A 24,036-nucleotide genomic window follows, 5' to 3' on the forward strand; every position below is an offset into this window, starting at 1 on the left:
GTGAGAATAAAAAGTTTCATCCGTCCCACCTTTTAGTCCCACTATCACCAATAAGGTAACAGATTGAACCGTTATGCAATAAAACTAGTTCCAACCGTCCCCTCGTGCAAAAGGTGGGACGTATGAAACTTTTCATTCTCACCTGTTCCCACGTGGGGACAGAGCGGGGTGACGGTTGGGAATAATCCGAGTGCAGGTTGAAAATGATGTACATAGTGTATTTCTGTGTACCTAATTAAATCAGTATGCAACATAGTACTTCATAAAAGAGTCATATGTAAGAACTTATGTTACCGTAAAGTAGTGCCACTTCAACATAAGCCGGGTTAGTGCGACATACAAGTTGCGTTCTCTCAGATAGGCTTAATGAAGACATCTTTTATCGCATACAATTCTACACAAAACAAGCAGTTTCTTACAGAAAATTTTAATTAGTATACTTGAATAAAATGTCAAAAAGATCGAATACTTTTGAATAGAATTCTCATCGAAAATGTCATCATTTTTTTACTTCAAATTATTTAATTAATTCATTTGTATTTTAAATTCAACATTTACATACGATTCATTTTAACATACATACATAAATGGAGTAATAATTGAAGCGTGTATGGACAGGCAGAAGTGCTAATTACACTACTCGTTTGAGTTAATTTAACGCATCACTGCGTAACTAACTACATTTACTAAAATTATCATTTTAATATGTGCCTATAGTAATTACATAATTTTACTTAATTAGTGCATTAAAATAAATTACATATTAATGAGAGTATTACCAGGATAACAGCGAGGTTCTAATCAAGAAATACCAGGATCACATAAGCTTTGCTGTAACATTTCTGTAAGCTAACAAGAAAGAGTGCAATTACATTGTTGTTGTTAGCGGAACAATCTCGGCGAAATTGCCGCGGGGTCAGAATTCAAGACAATCTACGCGGTGGGCTCCGAGGGAATGTCAGATGAAATCTTTTATTTCGCAGCGCTGTTACTGCAATGTGATTGCGAGATTTTCTTTACCATTGGATTTTTCTTAAAACAAACTTTTAGTATACGAGTGAAAATCAAGAAAAGTGAAATAATAAATTTCGAGTAAAAGTAAGAAAAACTCGAGATCACGCTTGAAGAACCAAGTTCTTAAATATACATAAAACATGAAAAGTTTCTGCAAGGATATAAACTTACTTTCGTATTTATTCCAACATCACGGCAAAGTTGTTCTTAAGTCAGTTTTGCAGAATTTGTTTGGCTTATTTTTAGGAGAACCTTGCTAGTTTTACTCTATTTTTCTTAAATATTTTAATCTATAAAATAGAGTAAAGTAGCAAGCTACAGAATGTGCCCAAAAAGAGAATTACGATTAGAAAACTAAAATCATTTTGATCACTGCAAAAAACAATTAGCAAATTTTTTTTTACGAGAAATCGAAAAGGATTGCTATGCAAAATTCCAATTTCCCTAATGGCGTAGCAAAAGCCGATCCTAACAGATCCATCGAGTGCTAACACGAGTGACGCAGCACTTCGCATCTCGTCTGTCACGCTATCACGCCGGCGATTAACACGTCGCGCGGTGTGATGCAGCACGTCTGTCACGCTGTCACGCGGGAGTTTAACACGTTGCGCGGCGTGACAGAATCTGCCGTGTTTATCTAACGTTTTGATCGTTGATTACTTATTTTATGAATCGGATTTTTTATGTTTATTATACATTACGCGTTTCCTCCTCCGTCAATTAAGGGTAGGCAATGCATCTGCAATTGCTAATGTTGATGGGCAGCGGTCGCTTTCCATTTCAGATTCAGGCCAGTTGCTCGTTTGCCACCTTATATTATATAAAGAAATGCTTCGCAAACTTAAGAACTTAAGTCTTAACTTTAATAAAGCACTACATTACTTAGAAACCATTGTCTTACAACTCTTATATAAAATTCTAAATGATATTGTAAGGAGAAATAATTTGCCGTTTTCCGTTTCAAGTAAACTCGAATTTCTTCTTCTACTTTCTCTTTCAAACTCTATGCTGTTTTTTTGACTCTGTCACGAATCGTATTTCATTTTTAATATACTTCCCTTAGCACCCTTGACTTTCTTACATATTAAAGTATATAACTTACGCGCTGATGTTAAACTTACAGGTAAATTGTAGCAGGTGTACATTTCACTCGACAAATGCTAAGTAAAGCACAGAGGGCGCCGCTATAACAAAGTGTTCAGGAAAATTGTATTTTAAGGCAGGGTGCTTTGTTTTAAATTATTTACTAAAGTACTGAAGAATGTTCGAGTTGGAGAAGGGAAACATTTACAAAGTTTTAGACGAATAAAATAATGATTCTGTTTGAACTGAAATTTAACTACTTGCTGACGTTAGTAAAAACAATATCTAGTTTGAATGACCACACAGAAGATAGACGTAAAGTGAAAGCAATTCTTCGTTTCGTATGATGAGTGGGCGTGCTACGCCTTTAGTCTCTTTCTCTTCCCACCTTATTCTCGGAAGGGAAGTGAATTAGACTGAGGTCTACATCCTCCGTCCATAGAGGTAGGTAGTGGTATTTTCGCTATGGGGCAAATACAGGTGTCTGCTTTCTCGTTTGTCACCTTAATACAATTGACCAAGTAAAAGAAATTAAGCGTCAATATAAATTACAATCCAAAGTTTTCTATACAAACTTTGTATTTCAAGCTTTACAATACTTTGCATTAATAAATGTAGAATTCTGTCGCTACTAAAGAGAATTGAAATACTCTTAGCTTTAAGACAGGGAATAAATTAATCTTTAGACACAAATAATTTTAATATTAAATATTAAAGCCGTCTTATTTAGGGATCTTTATGAATATACTAGACTTAAACTGAATTAAGGACAGAGTAATCTTAGTAATACAAATATAAGTTTAGATGTATGTATGTTTGTTTTTACGTAATTCTAGAACGACTAAACGGATCTTATTCATGTAGAACATAGTCTGAAAGAGCACGTAAGCTACTAAATAAGTTTTTTTTTGTTTAAATACGCGCCGACGGAATCGCGTTCGACAGCTAGTATACAATACAATTACAATGTAACTAAAGCCTTTATTTCATAGCGATTTGCTTATAAAATCTCTTTAGTAACCACATTCATTGTTACGTAGGATTTAATACAGCGTGCAGCAAATTGCAGCGTGTGAGAGAATCACGTCGCAGCAGTTTGCAGAACGTGGCTGACGTCACTTCTAACCAATTTCAAGTTAAAGCGCTTCCGAAATTCCTTTACAATAATACGTGTCGGAACTGTATTGCAAAATTAATACAGTCAGCTACTGGATTTGGTATTTTAATATTCTCTTCATTTCATATTAGTAACATAACTTTTGTACTGAAAACTTTCATTAGTATATATTTATCTCTGTCTTTTATATGAGAAATTGTAGAGAAGGAAACATGTTTTTAACAAGTATTTCGACAATGGAAACCCACAATTAACTTCGCAACTTATTTTCATGGTTAAGAACTCTAACCCTTTATTTAAATATCAAGATTACTAGGGTAGCATAAGTGCAAGAAGGTGCACCTTACCAAGCCATAAATTTAAACTTCGAAAGACCTTTTTGCTTGTTGGTTGTCAACGTTTTTAAATAGACTTTATAAAATTCCGTTTGAAAATGTATTAAATTTTAACACAATGTATATGAAATTGCAATATTTAAATGCAAAATTAAGTTTCGTTTAGTTAAAGGGGTTAATTTGTTCTACTTTGGTACCAGGATAACATACCACTATAGGAGAGCATTTATTAACAACAAAAAAGCCCCATCCTAAGGATATACCACTATCCCTTTTTGACATACCGATATGACTAAAGAAAACTAAAATAGAAAGAGACGAACGACGTGGGAGACAGCCATTGGTGGCGTAAAAGGTAAAAAAGCAAAATGAAGGGCATAAATCATGGCCGTTCGAGTATTTGTGGGGGCCGGTTTATGTGTAAAGTTTTGATGAAGCCACAGTTTATGGGCGGTAAAGTTACTATTGTTTGTACAGGATAGCTTTGTTGGCCCGCATTCAAGATCGAACATTTACTTAAATTGTTTTTGGTAACCAATTACAGTTGTGTAAAAAAATCTTACTTCTTACTAATCTTACTAATATTATAAATGCGAAAGTTTAGATGGATGTTTGTTAGAGTTTGTAGCCTAAACGGCTGAACAGATTTTGATGGAATTTGGTACAGATGTAGAGGATAGTCTGGAAGAACACATAGGTTACTTTTTATCCCGGAAATAGTTACGGTTCCCGTGGGATGCATTAATTTCGTATTTTGATGTTTACTCGATAATTCTGCAACGGTTCAACATATCTTATTGAAATTTGGTCCAGATATAAAACAAAGTCTGGAGTACACAAGGGATAAGGTTCATCTCCGAAAAACGTCCAGTTCCCGAGGGTGACGTTATTTACATAGTTCGTCTGTTTTCTAATACCACGCGGACGAAGTCGTGGGCAACAGCTAGTTGTTAATAATTTAAAAGGCCATTACCACACCGAAAACTTTAATTTCATTAAAAAAATAAAAGCTAGCTAACGTTGTTAAATAAAATAGCACATATACAGAGGGAGGGCATAAAATTGTAAAAAATTTAATGAATGTTCACAAAGGCGGGCCGCTTAGGAGCGCGGATTATCTCCGCTTTACCCCTTTTTGTGCTCTGTACGTAGCAATGATTAATTAATTTGCAATCCGTATGTGAAATACGACTATAAGAGATTTGATTAATACATAAATTTAAACAAAGACAACACAAGTAAATACGTCTATGTGTTGTTACTCGATGTACAGTTAAATCGCGCAATAATTTCGTCACACGATTTTAGTTGCAGTCCTATTTTGCTAAAACATTAAATAAAAAGCAGTACAAGTGCTAAAATCGTCTTTTGTTTGTTAACCCCAAGTTGGAAACCTACAGGAATACTAAGTAAACACTAAAGAGAGTGGTGACTGACCTGCAAGCTGGGCGGGCAGTGGTCCAGAAGTTCTAGCATGTGCTGGATGTTCTGCGCATCCTGGATCACGAAGTTCAGCTCCATGTCGAACTCTCCACCAACCAGCTGCAACAAAACATGCAATAAAATTTTATATATCTACTTAGAGATAGTATGAATCGGGTAATTCACGAAATGATAAAAACTTTAGTCTTTACAAAAAACGTTAATTAACAGTTTTCTTAAACTTCAAATTACCACAAGACGATATTTCTTTATTCTAAAAAGAACCTTTTACAAAGTGAAATATTGCCAGTGTCTTGAATAGGCGTCTACACAATAGCAGGCTATCCCTGTAGACGTCGTGTTCGACGGACATTCAATTTGCCCGATCGGTCAATCTCTCTGTGGCTCCTGCGCCCCTGGTACTCGAGCCTATTGTACTGCAATACAATAGCCTTGATTATTTCTTTTTTCTTTATTATTCCAATCAAATTGATACAGTGCGGCGACAAAACCAAATATTGGAACGATTTTTCTCGATTGAGAAAACAACAAACAAAAATAAAATAATTTAAGATTTTTTTCTTTTGTTTTGACGCATATTCAATTAAAATTGACCAATTGAACTTTTAACAGATCGGCTAACAGAGTTAAGAAATAATTATTATTTCTTCATACACATATCGGTATAATAAACAAAACCAACTCTGAAAGTCGAAGCCGTTCGATAAGACAGAAAGGGCAAGAGCTGCTATCTCTTTCGTCAATGCAACGTTCACCATGGGTTACTGCGAACCCCTTGTTATTTTCTATGAGTACAATAAGCTTTTACACCCCTATGGTATAAGTGTACTAGGAAATTAGAAACTGGAAGGTGGTAGACGAAACAGGGGTTGAAAAATAAGCAATGCGAGCATTTAGACTTGTCCTTTTTGTGATAGTGGAAAGAACGGTTAAATTAATGAGTACTGTTAGAGCAAAATAAAGATTTTAAACGAAGATATATAGTTTATATCCCCATGCGCCGAACGTCGGCACTTGTAAATGCGATTATACCCGGACTGTGGGGCAGTCGCGCCAGGTTTATTAGATTGCCTGATTAATGGCATTTAATAGGCGTATCGGTGAGCCTTTAACAGTTTATGGACGCCTAGTACTTCGTTACGCTTGTTCTTAGGCAACAAACAAAAGCGAAAATTTAACATTCATAAATTGCGTCGTTAAAAATCCAATTTGATCAGTGAATGAAACTTTACATTTTTAAAACTCAAACATCGAAATATAAAGAAAATGAAATTTGTCTACCACTTAACTTCCACAAATTGAATTGCGTCCGTGTCAACAAAATGTTTTAAATTAAAATACTCTCTTGCCTTTTTATTAACTTGAAATGAGATGGTTCGTTGAGAAGACTCTTATATAAAATGCGACAAATTACACGGTTAACCCGAGTGGGCGCGGGCGATGGAAAATGGGCATTACCAGGAGAATGCGCGCCATTTTGTAGAGTCGCGATGTACTAGGCTCGCAGGAATGCGAAGAGAAGTCTTGTTACCACTAGACAACAATAGACTATATAACAATGTTGCAGAAATAGTAAAAAAAAGCAATTTGTAATTTGTAAGTCACATAGAAAGTATGTAAATGCGCCGTAACCAAATAAAATACATTTAACCGAAATAAAACATAGAGACATAGTGGTATTCGGTGGGAGTGCGATGAGGCGTGTTCACACGCACATTAGTTACGCGCGTCGACACAAAGCGGCCGTAAAATCGCGAGCAGACACGTGCCTCTGTGATCGCGTGGTGTACACCTAACATTTGCTCTTTGAGTCTACATTGTAAAACAATAACCAATTAATAAACTGAAATTCCACCGTCATGAGTGTATTGACATGTATTGTTTGTCTCAACTGGATTGAATAAATATCTCTTTAGCTGATTTATTACAGTTTTCAAAAATTATTGTTCGTTGTGCAATTGGCCCTTAAATCAAAACAGTAAATATTCTCTTTGACTATCGTGTAATAGAATTTGACTTGCCACAAAAGAATCAACCCTGTTGTAACACTTGTCACCGACCCTTTTTAACATCCAAGAGGGGTCGATAGCCATGATCACTAAATCTACTCCCTATAAACTTATGCTATCCTAGTATCAGGATTAGATTGATACATCACGTTTATTAGAAAGATAAACCGTGGAAAAAATTTCAATATGATAAAAATACCAAAACAAAATTACATTAAGAATCGAAGGAAGGGTGTTAAAAGATTGCAAAACCATTTTTTGTTTTTAAAAAAAGATTGCAAATATCTAAGCATCTATGAATTTGCAATAATAGTACCAGGGCCGCATAGGCTCATGGTGTAAATTTGCAATAAGGGAAGCTGGGGCTCTCCTGCGGTTAGGGGCGGAGTGAATGGGCCGTGATGAAAGGGCAGGCAGCCCGTCTTGTGCGAACTGAAAAGGGGTTGCTAAATATTTGACGTGTTCGATAAATGGCAACTGTCAGTACTGTGAAAGGAACTGCTTGTTTCAAATGGTTGTAATACAAATGGTTACGTTGTAAAAGAATATTTTTAGAACATGTAAAAAATAACACAAAATATAAGAGAATTTCGACTTCTTTTCTGCAACAGGAACTAGAACATCCTGTACCTAGAGCAATAGGGAATGTTTAAGTTATTTTCAACTTTTAATAATCGTTGCCAGCACAAAGTCTGTCGATAGACTACAGAGAAAAGCGGAATTTAATATTATAAGCCTTTGCTTATCGGGGCGTTTATTAAAAAATAGAACACAAGGTAAATATCCAATATTTTACTGTGTGAAAGTATTAATTTTTTTTCTAATTTTTTTTTTTTTATATTAGTTCAATGTGGATTTTTTTTTATATGGGCCTTACCAATAAAAACCGATGATGTGGGGATCAGTCCAAATTATGCAATAAAAGTACCAGGAATCCATAATAGACTGAGAGACTTTTTGCAAGGGATGCTGGGAGCCCCTATAGTTAGGGGCGCACGAACAAATAAGCTGTAAAGTATTGTACATAGCCCATCAACGTCAGCCCCCAGGTACAAAAACTACAAGCTTAGGAAACTAAATACATTTGTTAAAACATTAGAAAATGTATATTTTACAAGTTTTCAAAAACTCTTCATAAGAATTAATATTAAATTACGTTCGTCTTTAAAATAACTGTCAAAATACTAATAAAATCAAAACCGTGAAATCTCTTAAACGTATTTAATAAAAGACAATAAAAAAAATACAATATTTAAATGTTTATATCTTTAGTACTAAAAGTGAAGACAACAATCATTTGTTTTTGTCTTTGACAAATTAATTAAGGGAATTATTAAGTAGCATTTAAGTTTCGCTACGGGTGACCTTTTGTCCGGTTAAAGTGTCACACTCGGTCAATGCTCGACCTCGCAGCTTATAAATTAGCAAATATTTTCATCAGTTTTCAGAACGGCAAAATATTTCTTAGATAAACATCTTTAGCAAGTATGAATTAAATTATTTTGTAACATGTCTTGAAAATATCGGTTTGACCGAAAGCAAATCGTATTTAGAAACGTGAGCGCTGGATAAAGATTCTAGTTTTGCGTTGAATTTGCTATATCGAAATTCCATAGGGCTTTCTGAAAAGTTTTCATATATAGACAATTTTGTAATTTCGTTATAAATTGCATTTATCGTTAAATTTTTTATTACTATAGTGATTTGTTAACAATCTTACTTCTTACTAATATTATAAATGCGAAAGTTTATATGAATGGATGGATGGATGTACGAGTATGGATAGATGGACGTTTGCAGCCCAAACGGCTGAACGGATCTCGATGAAATTTGGCATAGATGTAAAGAATAGTCTGGATGAACACATAGATTACTCACTTTTGTTTTTTTTAATTCCACGCGAACGGAGTCGCGGGCGAAAGCTCGTCTTACATAAAAACAAATACATTTCAACTTAAATTGAATTTCTATAAGTGTGCATTGCGATATTTTAAATCCGTTAGTGGAGATATTTTATTTCGGGTGCGCAAATATAAAACGTGGCAGATTTGAAAACGTTATCTGGGCGCTGCGCCTGCTCTGCTGTCCTGGTAACTATCTCATGAATACCAATATTGCATTACGTATTCCTGGCGCACTGTAAAGGGAACGGAACATTTTCTGCGGCTCTGGTAAAAAAATATATGAGAAAAAAGATTTGTTGCAATTTTAAAATTGTATTTTCGATTTATGATTCTTATTTTAAACGAGCTGTCGCCCGCAAACTTTGTTAGCGCTTTGGACCACCCGTTAAGCCATTTTGTCAACGCGTAATTAAAAAAGTAGCCTATAATATGCCCGTCTATGTCTACTACCTTCCAGTGTAAGTCCGGAACAAACGCGGTTTGCGGACAGACAGACAAAAAATTTTCAATGCGATTTTCGTTATCAGCAAAGCAAATACATCATCTTACCGAAATCTGGATTTTTTTCCTTTGATATTTCAAACAGACACTCCAATTTTATTACATGTATCCATTCATGAATCTTATTTAAAAAAAAAGGTATAATTTAAAACTAAACTAGTTTAGAACTACACCGTTATCGGTATTATTAAAAAGGGCTATAAAACCAATACAGCAAATGGCGGTTGCTTTTAGCAGCAGATGTCGCCTCTATTCATTGACTCTGTGAAGGCAACTTGTGTAACAGCACCAGCATAAAAGCAGCTAACGCTTATTTATCTAATGCCTTATGATAAAGTATTGGTGAAAATAATTTATCTCGACAAAAAAAAAGTCTGTCACCTAAAGAAAAAGTAGACAAATCGGTAAAAACCAAAGACAAGCTCTAACAGATACAAGAGTATATTTCGATAGTAGAATTTATTTGCTTAAACTTTATTATTTAAAAATAATGATAGAAATGTTCTAAAGATGCTATGTAAGTCGATGCTTGAAGCCTTTAAAGCAATTGTGCGGTGGAACTAAACCAGCCGTGCAAATAAGAAAACTGCATAAAACCTTCCTGCAATGTAATTCCGAGCAACCGGAGACTTCTTACTATTCCTGTTTGCCTGGTAATTGAATTCAAATGACCACATTTTATTGTTTTACTTTAGAGTTTGTATGTTCCCTTAGGGATCAGTTAACTACTATGAGTGTGGCAATTAAAGAAGCTATTAGTAGCTACTGTTAAAAATCCATACATCCAAAGATAAAAAAGGGTTGGATAATTCCTTTACTGTTGGAATTAATATTCCTCGTATGGTCCTTTTATAATAGTTAATTATTTGCGTATTCGCATTGAAAAGAATTTCATTTCTAAAGACGGAGTTACCAGCTACACGTATACAGGGTGTTCTAGTTTATAGAAATACGAATACAAAAAATACGGCTTGTATTCAAATAGTTTTTATTTGCAAATGTATTCCGAATGAATGCATTTTAAGAAAAATAAGGAAAATATTGCAGTAGTTTAAATAACGTAATAGTGAACCAACTGTTTGAATAAGGGCATCGTTATTAATCCTTTGTATTATTAAATTATTAGATAATAAATCATGTGGAACCCATAAACCCCTTTATCAAGCAGACAGAAGTCGCTCGGTGATTTTCTGAACATAGAATAGGTGGCGCTTTCGGCCATTTAAAAGCTCTTTGTTAATAAACGGAATATAACCTAAAGACGGTCCTATTATTTGAAAGTTTTGCAAACCTATTATGTTTAATTTGAAATATTTTAATTAATTTCTTTGTATGTTTTTCGAAATATTGAATACAATAAAAAGAAAATCGTCAACTAAAATTGAATAAACTACGACTCATAAAAACAGTTTAATCATGAAAGTAATTTTGAAAAATACCTTCTGCAAAAGTCAGATAAATATTTTAACAGACAATGTAATTTAATATGTGTTACTGCAAGATATTAAAAATGGTTAATTAATTTAAAAACATAAAGAAAAATCCTGAGAAATTGAAAAAATAATTGCACGTCGTGCGTGCTTTGAGACTAGCACTTGAGTGAAGTGTAGTGCGTAGACGAACGCACTATACGTTACTTTCCTACTTAAGAGCAACGTGGGTACGCGACTGCACTCATAATTTTTATATTCCTGCCACATAGAGATAATTATTTACTTCAACAGTGAACTTCAATTTTATCTTTAGTAAGGAGGCTGAAAAATAGCTGGGCATGGCTTAGGTCACGCGATCCATGCTGAGCCTGCAGCCCATTGTTGTCGATTTAGTTTTTTTTACTTAGCTCATAATTTATCACTTTTTATAATAACAAAAATCTTTATATTCTATTTTTTTATAGTTGTAGAACCTAATGGATAGATTTTATTTGTTCCATTCATGTAATATTCATCAGCAATGTATAAAAGCAATAAAGATTTGTGACGACAACTATACAGGGCATAAAAGTTTATTACAAAGTACTAATAAAACAGGAACATAAGTGCAAAATTTTACTATTATAAAACTCAATAGTTTTAAATGTATTATTTTATCATCCTGTACATACATTTAGCCAGGTGTCCTTGTGCTGCCATCTTGTGGTAATTATGATTATTTTTCGTATTAAGTTTGCTCTACAAATTACGCGAACTATTCTTGAGAACGATCCAATAACGAAACCAAAAATATTTTGAAGTATAATATTTATGTCAAAGAAAGGTCTGATGTCTAGACTTTTGACCTTCGTTAGTTCTTCGGGTTAATAACCTAAATAACTTTTTTCATCACAAACTTTTTTTATTGATGACGGACAAAAAACGAACCACACCGAAAGGGTTAAAAGTTTCTCACAACTACCAGGGTGACAGCGAAGCGAGGATATGAGAAAGTCATTACTTGTTCAAACTTCCTGGCGTAAAGAATAATGGGGTTAAGAAATCGGAAACGTGAATGATTTCAAAGAAATTTTATTGCGAATAATTTAAATTAAGAAGAAAATTTTTAATAAAGCAAATATAATTTTAAAATATAACGTTTGCTTTGTTTTTAAATGAAAATGTTTATTACTTGTTCCTCGTTAAAACTGCGTTCGTTCATTTAATTTATTTTTTCCTAGTATAATTAAATTCTGAAATATTGCACAAACGTTGAACAAAGACACGCAATTAAAACTTCTACAGAAATAAAGGAACAAACAACCATTTGGTGGGACAGCAATTGTGTGGTAAAGAGAAAAAGTAAATTGCCTTAGGAATAAAAAGAAACAGTGCATAATGGTTAATGTGGTCGAATGTCGTTTCGCGTAATTACCAAGACCTGATTGACCCTTTTTTATTTCTGCTATCCTGGTAATTAAACTAACTATTTAGGTATATAAAGAAACAATTAATAAACAATAAATAAACAATTATTTTAAAATGATTTTTAAAGTTATGTTCTAAATTCTAAATAGCTTTCTGTAAATAATGCAAGTTTATTGTCCTAGATACAAAGAATGTTTTATATTTCGTGTTCGCAATACCCCAATGCTTGTATTATGAAATCGATTATATTTGTATTCGAATAGCGCATTGTATCGATATGGAATCGCATTGGCTGCATCTCGAATGGACGAGCACAAAACATCGTACACAATGCGCCTCACACGTAACAATACTAAATCGATTTCATACAATAGAATTGCTTGTTACCGTTCCTATACTTTGATTTATTTTCAATAACAAACGAAAACATAAAATAAGATTTGCAATTTTTAAAATATTTTGTGTGGTCTGTTACTAGGATTTGGTTTTCAATTATTAGTAATTCATAAGAATCCTTATTCTAAATATATCAATAATCAGTTAAATAAACAATTTAATTAAGCAACGTACTAGGTAATTTTTCAACCTGGCATTACGATGTCCGGGTCGGCCTCCGACCGCAATCCCGCCCCTGCGGCGTGCGGCGTGTCTCCGCTGCATCAATATTGCAGCGCCGTCCGCAGACCGCGATACCACTCATTACTGCGCCCCTGGTACTCCGGATAAATTTACCCTAGTTATTTGTATAAAGATTTTTCTCGCTTGATTAGTTTCGTTAATTAACAGTTAAAAACCGGTTTTCGCACAGTAAAATTAAGTAAAAATACTCAAAAGTCAATTGATCTTTGGCGGATTCCATTTAATTTGCTAATTGGTTTTAAGTTCCTTAATGAAAATCGTAACAGTTAATTGTTAGCGCCCGAGGCCTGTTGTATACGATATCCTTCATTTAACAACAAGTTTAATTAACAAGCCCTTCAGGTATACCCATACTTACTTAGCTACTATACTTTTTGGTTTCTTAATAAACGTGTACTTTTTCTAAAGCTATGCTCGAAACAAACTATGAAAAGATTTCAAATGAAAACAACGAATCCTCATTATAACTTTATGTCTTAAATTTCTCATAATAAATTACTTCAATAACGATATTAAGGTTACCAGATAGTTACCAGATAGATACCAGATAGTTTAATTTCTTTGTGTGTAAGCATCCTTTATATGACAAGGTATTTATTGAACAATTTCTATCAATAAAGTTTTAATACTTCCTTAAAATATAGAGAAAATCTATAATACATTTCCGGCTTGAAAACCAGTAACCCTTGGCGTAAATTTCATAAAACGTTTATGTAAGGGATCGCTCCTAAAAGTCATAAAGGGAAATTTCCCTTTATCAGACCGCTTTAGCGCTAATTGGGGATCCCTTAGTCACAAATCGCTTCCGTAATATATTGATATTCAATATTACATCTTGTGAATGTAATTTTGTACTTATTTACACCATTTGAACAACAAGTGCAAAAAGAGGAAACATGTATTTTTGTCTTGATTCTTAATAACTAATGAGCCAAATTTGTAACGAAAATTCTAGTTTTCGTGTTGTAAAAATTACAAATGTCTACTAACTAAGCGCGCGCACACCTTTGACCAAACTATCGCACAACTGTTTAGTCGCGCTTTAACTCCTATCAGCTTATATGAAGGTCCGCACAATACTCGATATTTATTTGTGCAACTAAACAGTTAAATTGGCTGCGAAACAATCGACAAGCGCAAAACAGTTTATTTTATGACAAAATAAATCTTTCATTTCCACGCTCAATTAATTCCTCGTACCGTACATAAGACGGATACAAAAAAACAGCTAATCTCCTTCATGTCGTTTCAGAACGTCTCCAAATTAAACAGGCCTTCATTATTTCGAGACTCAAAAGAGTTCTTCGAAGGATCTTGTTACGACGTTAAGACTCTTTATGAGTGTTTTGTATAAACATCTTTTTATTGTACGAAAAAGCTTATTTATTTAGATTTATTTGCTTTTTGATTAATCATTTAAGATTATAAATTACTGTTTGGAGTACACAGACAATGGTATAACGTTTCGAAATAAAATTCTTCAGTCCTCAAATTGGCTAACAAGTCCCAAGTGTTTAAACCAAATGGGGTAAGTATAATTTGCAACAGCTATCTTTATTGCGATAACTAATTCCCACAGCACTTCAATATTACACTCCAAAACGGTTGTGGAGATGACCTTGTCCCGCGTTTCCCGACCGCAAATTAAATTATCTTGAGTGCCATGTCATGAACACAGATTACCGATTCAGATCAGAGCGGAACATTATTCTATAAAAGCTATATCTATTAGACATGGTAACATTCAAATCTATACTTATTATTAAACTAAATTCGATACCACATAGCTTTTCTGTTCCGGTACATACGTCACAAACAGCGCATAGCTATGCGACACCACCAGACACCCCCCGTGTATAGAATAAACGAGGGGGTAAATGCCAAATGCCAAGCTTGCAGCTAAATAAGTCGACAGAACAATGGCTCTTGGTGTACTGCCAACATAGTTCCAGAATAATGAAAATGATCGTCTTTGTGTTCGCTATACCTACAAATTCGGAACTGGCGGAATGCAGTCATCATTTTGGCTTAAATAACATATTGCTTAGTAATAATATATCTGAATGAATCCTAACAGACCGTAAGACATACAAGAACCATTAAAAACCATGTAAATCACAGAACTATTCTCAGATTCAAACATAGGAACTCCTAGCAAATAGTGATGCGGGGCTCGAGGGGAAGTCCGGCGGTTGCAGCCGTGAAGTCACATCCCCTTCCGGAGCGCACAAAGACTTCCGGCGGCAGCATACACCACATCCTCCACAAGATGAAAGCCTTCTAGTTCTACATACACCTGAACTTATAAAAAGATTATATCTTTCAAAAAGTAGATTTATCTTGTATAGTTTTATACTTAACTAAGGCACTGAGAACTGAGAGAAGTTAACTTACATTAGGAGTCCGTTAAATTAGATATCTTATACGAAATGAATAGAATAATAAGAGCATTTAAAAAAGCAATTTGTAAGTGTTTAAGTTAATACAGAACAAACAAAATATAACATTTAGGTTATACTTTTTACTTATTTAATTGCATTTTTTGTAATAAATCTAAACAAACAGCAAGCAATATTGTCGGCTTGTTGTAGTGGAGAATAAAGCTTCGTGCTATTAACGTTTATACGACCAGAAGACGGCTACCGTAATCAATCCAGCGCTGCGGCGTCCACAATAAAACCTTAATTCCTTCGCGACTTTACAACTTCATTACTACGAATGCATTACAACATCAAATACTAGCCGGTGCTCGCGACTTCGTAAAAAATATAAAATGTAGCCCATGTTACTGATAACGAAACTTTTAGTGGTGAAGGAATTTTCAAAATCGGCCCAGTAGTTTTTGAGCTATTTCAATACATACAAAAATACAAATCTTTTGTCTTTATAATATACTAGATTTTGACCGCGAATCCGTCTGCGTGAAATTTAAAAACAATTAAAAAAGAAATGAAAAAACATAGCCCATGTTGCTCACATGTAAATTATCTTTGTAACGGTGAAAGAATTTTGAAATTCGGTCCAGTAGTTTTTGAGCCTATTCATTACAATCAAACAAACAAAAATAATATCTTTATTATATTAGTATAGAAGTATAAATAAAGATTATACAGATTTAGACGACAAGACAATTACTTTTCCAATAAATATTGTTTTTAACTATATCCGATAGATGGCTCTATAATAAGTTCTTAAAAATATCTGTTGAAGGTAAAACCGAAGCATGACTATGAACACAATCTGTCCACACAAAACGGCCAACGCGTGGTATTTCAGCCAGTGTTATGAAATACCTAAAGCGCTTGTGTGCGCAACTGTACGCATACTCTGAATACCATCGTATAAAGCTCTTGTACTGCAATGTACGTGAACATTTTTGTTCAATTTATCAATCAACCAATACTGGCTGTTAGGATGTTTTTTATGCATACGTATGTATGGATGATGTTATTTTACTACAGTACGGTTTAAAGGATTTCACTGAAATATCAAATATGAAATAGGCTACTTACTTTCGTGCTTGTTTTTTTCACGTATAGATGAAAATCTTTGTATTGATTTTAAATGTGTAATTATTACTCTCAATCATTAAAAATCAACATTTTTTTTCTAGAACAAGTACTGCAACATAAAACATAGATGGCGCCACATGTATTTTGAAACGAAACAACGAGTTACACGCGCCTTTAATTGCTGTTTTATGGGCATCACGCAATCGAGAAATGTCTCTTGGAAGACCTTCATAAAGACTATCTCCACAGACGAGAATTGCCTCCTTAAGAGTTAGGATGAAATCTCACAAGTATTGATCTCTGTAAGTTTTTAGTCAATATCGGTCACTAGATGGCGCTAATAAAAATTTTAATGAAAAATTGTCTAAAAGAATAAATAAATAAGTCGTGAAACAAGATGATACTAATTCTAGTTTACATTTATCCAACTCATAGAACAATTAAGTTTTCATAATCGTGATTCCAAGAACCACGAAGGATCGTGTTTCATACCTTCTTTATTTATTCTTTTACACAGTATTTAAATTAAATTTTTATTAGCGCCATCTATTGACCGATATTAACTGACCAGTAAGTAGCGTGGTTATCTGAAAATGCAATACGCATCGACCCACGACATTTTGTTGACCCAAAACTATAGTCTTGAAATACAATTATAATTAAAAGAAATCTACTTTCAAGGTAATTGTAATATTTTTCGAACTAACCACTATTACCAATTATTTGCATAATATGCATTTGAACAAAGAAAAACAATTGCGAATAACAATATATTGGTTTGAATCCTAATCTTGGATTTTCAGTCTTTTTGAAACAGCATTTTTTTTTATTACCACAAATTGCGTTTTACCTAAATAAAATCTAAAGACTAAACTCAACTTCAAGAAGGTAAAAGTTGTTTCCTATCCGACACCCTCTCGATACTTCTGTTAAGATCTTTAACACTAACATAAGCGAGGTTGAATGGAATAGTAAACAGAACGTTTAATCCAATCCTTGTTCGATAAAGTGTAGGCAGAGGCCGCAGCATGTGTACGGGCAATATTTGTTTGGGACTTTCAATAACTTGCAAAGTCCGAAACCTGCGTTGTATTCTATAGCATTTATGCATGAAAAGACTGTATTTTCAGTCGTATATTTTTAATTATAAAATGTATGAAGATGAACTATGAATATTTAAGGAAATGATAGATTATTTGAGGTTTACTTATGAATTAATGAACTTTTGTTGTGTTGAATGTTTGGTTATTTTACACTAAGACATGAGTGAGTTATATCTTTCCCTAGACATGCTCTTTACTATATGTTCTAAGCCGAAGAAATAACATATCTTCTTGTATCACTAAAACAAGTGAAGCAAACATGCGCGCGAATGAATTCTATCTCTAGTTTTTGTTTGTTCAAACGAGAAAATCCAATCTGTCGACACGTAAGTAAGAAAAAATGATTGACAGAAAATCGTAATAAACATAACACCGTGAATTGCTTGACAAGATTGAAATTGTGTTTGGAAGATGGAAATGTACTTGTCAATATTATGTCAATATGTATTAGGATGTGTCAGAAATAGGAGACGAATATTCAATCTAAGCAACATCTGACATTGGAAGATGCGAACTAGAGTTTCACGTATTGCTATATCTTTGTTGAAACAGAGGGTCTATCACGAAAATTTGTACAGTTGCAAGAAAGTTTTAATAGTCATCGACAAAAATTAAATGAGATTTCTTGGTGGGTTGTGATGTTGTACCGGTCTCGCGAATATTTGTGACGACCGCTTTAAATTAAAAAAAATATATAAAAAACATAGCCTATGTTAAACACAGATGAATTACCTTTTTCATGATGGAAGAATTTTTAAAATCGGCCCAGTACTTTTTACGTGAATCGAATACATACAGAAATCCTAAAATACCAATCTTTCCTCTTTATAATATTAGTATAGAGTATAGGTATAGATAAACTCTCTGTATTTACTCCATTCGATGCAAACTTCATTATCAATACTAAATAATGAGGACATAACATAAAAGATTACGAAAGTAAAGTCCTACAAAACAATATTACTTACATACTCTCCCTTTCTAAAACCCCATTTTATTTGTCTTCAACTTCCAATATTAGTTAAACTTGGATATCAGTGAGGTCTAATGCTGCGTAGACAAAATCACGAGGTCTCACATGTGAGGGCAATATCACGGCTCTAGGAATTATTACGTGGAAAATTTGCTGCCGTAATTCATCAGATATGTGAAAAGCTGACTTTGCTTTTTAGATTCAAAGTTATGCTAAGTTATCATTTTCCTTATAAAGTGACTGGATTTTCACATTTTTTCAACTTACGATTACAAAACATTTAAGTGTACTTTAAGAGAAATACAGCAGAATAATGAAACGAAACTTAAACATGTAACAGCTTCTTCAATTATGTCGTCTTTTAGATTGCGAAGTGTAAAGTCGTTTCAGGATTTGGTCGATAGACTCAAATATGGTTTACAACCATTTTTTTAAGTTTTTTTTAAAGTAAGTTAACTTTTAAGTAAGCACTTTTAATTTATCGAAAACATAGGCAAGAAATAAACTGCAAAAGCCGCTATAAAAAAAGAAAAAATCCTTTGTTTTTTGAGAAAAAAACTCTAATATTTCTCGACGTGAATATTATGTCGTGTGCAGTCTTACATTAATCCGGTCCGCGGCTGGATTTATGAGGCCCTGGTCCGTAAGGGTAACGTAAATCAATTTGGGCGGCTAAGGGGCATAAATTCGATTCCCGGCTCGTGCGACGGATCCGACATTTTCCCGAGAGAAGGTCGCTTATACGTCACGACACAAATTCGATAAAGCGTAGCGCGAGATATTTTTCCAAAATTTGTTTTCTGCAGGTGTCGGTTGCTCTGATTGAATTGTGTTGATACCTTTAAGAGGTTTCCAAACTGTTGTACAAATAACACAGTTCTTTATTTTTAGATTACATAGAAGTCAACGACAGTAGTAGTACAACCCGCTTAACATATTCACACGAATAGGCCGGCTCGCCCCCTGCAATACCATGACCACACAGAAGACAGGTGTGAAGCAATTCACCGTTCAAGAAAGGCAACGCATCTGCAAATGAGGACGTCTATGAGCATTGGTCGCTTCACTCTTTGAGCTAATTCAAGAAGCCGTCTGCTGGTTTGCCACCTTATACTATTAAAAAAAAAAACAAATGAAATGAGCGTTCCAAAAAAACACAAATGTACCTTTTTCAAATCTACGTTTATCTAAAGTCAAATTTAAAAGCGTCGCAATGAAAAGGTTTCCATCCCGAAGGAGCTTTCCTCACAGCAGCGGCACGTAATCACATTCAGTATCGGAGCCGGATCGCGTGCGGCGACACGTGAAATAGATCTCCTTCCCAACCTCCCCGCCCCTTCCCACCCCCGGAATACGACACGATGTATAAACGAAACTTTTATCAACACTGGAACAGGAATCATTCAAATAACTGTTTTCATTCAATAACATTTAAATTATTGTAGTATCTTCTAGCAAGTTTATATTGTCATTACTCTGTTCTTATCTTATTCTCGTAGGGGCAGTGCGTCAGTGTTTTGTTCTCCAGGTTAATCTTCCGCCATCTTAATTATCCCTTCTTTATCATGTCACCTTCCACTCAATCCATCCATCTCTTTCTAGTTCTATCTCTACCAGTGTACTTCCACATATAACTAAAAATTTTTGTCACATGCGGTTCTTTCCTTTCGTGCTAAGTTCCTTAGTTATTTTACGCGCGGGGCGCTGAACAAATCTACTTTGTCGATACGAACACTTTCTCTGAAATGTTTCGTGTTAGATCCTCTGCTCTGTTTCTAAGTAATTAAAGATTATGTTGCTCCTCGATAAAGTTATAATTACTTTACCGCGTCTTAACTAAATAAGTAAAACATTTAATTTGAATTTCTAAAATGAAGCCTGTAGAAGTTTATTGTATTCTCAAACTCTTTGATATACCGTAATCTTTAATATTAAAAAAAATAGACAAACCATAGGAATCATTTTAATATCATAACTAATTACTCACATCTATTTTTCCGATGGCGGCACCGACTTGTTTCTGGTCCCTCGGGGGTCTATCTTCAGGTCAAGTGCCAGAGTACGAAGCGCGACGCGATCGCGAAACAACCCCAATAACACTCGCCCTGAAGATGATGGGTCCGAAACTAGCCGGCACCGGGAAAATAGACATGAGTAATACCCGTTAAATAATTAGTTATGTCTCACGAAAGTTTAAATAACTTAATATTGGATTTAGATCTGTAAGTGAAGAGCATAAAGTTCTATTTTAAACTGCCCTTAAATTATATACCATTGTAAGATACACATAAGACTAAAATATTTAGTACATAGTCCATCTGTTATATAAGATACTTAAATAAACGCCATGATTCTAAATGAAAATACAACAGTCGCTTTTGAATGCACATTCTAACTTGATCTTTCCAAACTACACAGTTATTTAGTTAGGAGGTCTCATTCTACATTGGCTTCATCCGATGCTTTGCAAAGTGAAGTTGCTAGTTTGTAAGGAGTCCGGTGACTAATAATTGCCTAGATTAAGTCCAAACTATCGCAAATAGAATTTACGTATTTAGGAGTAACCCAATTCATACTCAGACGTACTAGTGGGTTCGGAAAATACAATTTTAATCAGACATTTTTAAGTAAATCAAGGATAGTACAACATTTAAAAACATGAAACACTTTTTTTCTGTCACTTCTAGTTCTGTTAAGCACAAGTAAGTTGATCTTTAAGTTGCGTTAACATCGGGACTTAAATGATCACATGCAAGAAAAGGTATAGAACAATTTTTGACTAAAATTACATGAGACAATTTCGTAAACACTACAATTACTAAAAGCTAAGTTTTTAAGTATTCCAAGTGTTTAAAGTAGTGCGTCATTAAGAGAAAAATATTCGTACTTAAGTTAGAAGGGCCTGTAGTTGGTGAACCGCCGAGTCATTTGCCTAATGGCGGCGTTACCCTGACCTCCGCTCGACGTCTAATTAAAAAACTTTGCCAAGATCATTTTCATTATTATCTCTATTTCCTCACAGTTAGCGAGTTTCATACAAACTTCTGCTCCAAAGTTAGACATGATATAAAAAGTTTGGTTAGTTATTATATATCTTTACTTGGAAAGTCGTTAGTATGTAGAATGATATATTTCTTTATATGAGATTAATGCGAAAATAACTAAATAACAGCCCTTTTGGAGGTATTAAACATCTATCTAAACTTTCGCATTTATCTATACTATTATAATAAAGCGTAAACGCAAGCTTCTTTGTTGCATAAGATGTCAGCAATTACTGCATACTTTTGCAAAATTCTTTTTAATAAAAAGCCTTATACTTACGTCACGCTTTAGGCTATATATTTTCACGCCATTAAACAAAAGGAGTTAATATTTTGGATAAAAACCCTAATGTGGGAAAGAGACCGTAAGTTGCTGCCAACATCAAGAAAGCTAAATTGCCATAGTAATTGGTATTTTGACATTTGCAATTGATAATTTGACACATGTAAACAATGTAATAAAATTTTCATAATTTTATGCGGATGAAGTCGCACGGGAACAGCTAGTATTAAGTAAAAGGAGATCTTAACCATCTGCCAAATGTTGATGAAAATAGGATAGTCCGAATATACGGTTTAATATAACAGAGTTAATTTTTTAATTTGCATACTGATTTCAATTTCATAATTTATTTCTTTTAACCAAAGGTACGTACCTAAAAAAAAAATAAATAACAATATTGAAGTAGATAAAACGTCGGCAGGCCGTGACCCGCCGCGGGCGAGCACTGACCGACTGCATCTTACATAAACTGACACACACATATGTTTATTTAACTAGCATCTAAAAATCTAAATAGACGTCTAGATTTTAGTTTTCTTGAACTTTCACAAACATTCTATCATTCCAAACTGTGGAACTTAAAATTTGCAGAATATTGGATTGGAATTTATTGATTCGGATGAATTTAATGTTTTAAAAGGTTTTTTTTATATAACATCAGGTGGCAAACGAGCAAGCGGACACTAGAATCCGCCAAAATGGTGAAGCGACCGCTGCCCATAGACATCTGCAATTGCAGATGCGTTGGCTACCCTTATACGACGGAGGTGGAGACGCACATAAAGAGAATAATTCCCCTTCCTATGCATCTCCTCCACCGTCAAATCCACTTCCCCTTCCCAACCTCTCCTTATAAGAAAAGGATGGTAAAGAGAAAGGGACTTAAATTAGGCCTCCGGCACCATACTCATCAGACGAAACACGGAATTGTTTCCATTTCACGCCTGTCTTCTGTGTGGTCGTGGTATTACACTGGACGTGCCGGCCCATTCGTAGGGCCTGTCCCACCAAATTGTAAATAATCTGATATCAATCCAATGTGTACAATATGCGATGGAAATAGTTATCGGATTTTTTCTGCTCTACCATTGGCATCATTTTTAAGCTATGTTAGCCAGTGGTGGGACTGGCCCTTAGTATTGATATCACTACGATAAGTAAATATATGAAATGAAATATATTATAGATGATACAATCTTAATAGTAATAAAGTTAAAGATACACTCTGAGTTCAACACAGTTAACCATAGAATAAGTTATAACCGTTGTAATAAAAACGTTACTAACAAGATAAAATTGGGCATTAGAAGGTGAAATTAAACGAATCCGCACGTCGAGAAAATTCTTTTCGCGTGTATTTTCAGTTGTGCGAGAGTCTAATAAAATTACCATTTTACGGGCGTTTCGCGCCATTTCTACGCTACTCTCGTTCAAAGCTCTGTATATGTGATTTACAGATGTACTCGCTGCCCACACGTTTTACCAAATATACTAAAGGCTCGCAATTTGATTTGCTTTATTTTTATAAACGACGAAAACTCTTGTAATATTTTCTACGTAAATTAGTCTAGGAAGAACAATTTCGTGAAGCCGACCTACTTGGGAACATTTACATTGTGTTTACGAAATAAAAAGCACTTTTTAGAGCAAATATTAACTCAAAAGATTGTAAAACATATTTCACATTTATAGTCGTAGTTTTCTCATTGTATCTGAATTTAAAATATGTTTACAAGGAGATCGAATGAAAACACAAAGCCTTCACGATAAAAGCAATACCTTGCTCGATTATTCTCAACAAGAACAAAATACATCAACTAATGTGCAGTAAAAATTGTCGAATTTACGAAATTACGAATGACTTTTCACTGAACGATTCAGTAACTCACCGTTCAGTGAATGACAGACTTAAAATTACCTTTGTCTTCCGTTCACGAGATCCCTTTCAGCCAATTGCAATTAAACGAGTAGATGAATGGCGTAGAATACTGAAAGATCTTCATATCCTACTAACGATGCAATGCTGGTAGATGGATTACGAAAAAGAATTTACAATTAATTATTCTATTAACTAAATTAATAATAATAATTAATTACTTACCGGAAAGAACACATTGAAAATTAATAATTCGATTAATTAAATAAATAAATAATTAGTCTATTTTCTTAAAAACAAAAACATTACGTAAATACTAAAGAATTTTTTTTTTTTTTTTTTATAGTAAAAGGGGGCAAA

The 24,036-nt window shown here is 34.1% G+C and overlaps 1 protein-coding gene across 5 annotated transcripts in view; it reads right to left on the bottom strand.

Annotated features, from left to right (window-relative positions):
• Window positions 1-24,036, bottom strand: part of LOC106108267 (neurobeachin) — a 302,082-nt gene that overhangs the window by 176,202 nt on the left and 101,844 nt on the right. For all 5 annotated transcript variants that reach the window (XM_013289373.1, XM_013289372.1, XM_013289370.1 and 2 more), the window contains exon 2: window positions 4,987-5,091. In XM_013289373.1, coding sequence (XP_013144827.1) covers window positions 4,987-5,091 — 105 coding nt within the window. The remainder of the gene's footprint in view (window positions 1-4,986; window positions 5,092-24,036) is intronic.

The sequence above is a fragment of the Papilio polytes genome, unplaced genomic scaffold (assembly GCF_000836215.1).
Source record: "Papilio polytes unplaced genomic scaffold, Ppol_1.0 DF821733.1, whole genome shotgun sequence".
Classification (NCBI taxonomy): domain Eukaryota; kingdom Metazoa; phylum Arthropoda; class Insecta; order Lepidoptera; family Papilionidae; genus Papilio; species Papilio polytes.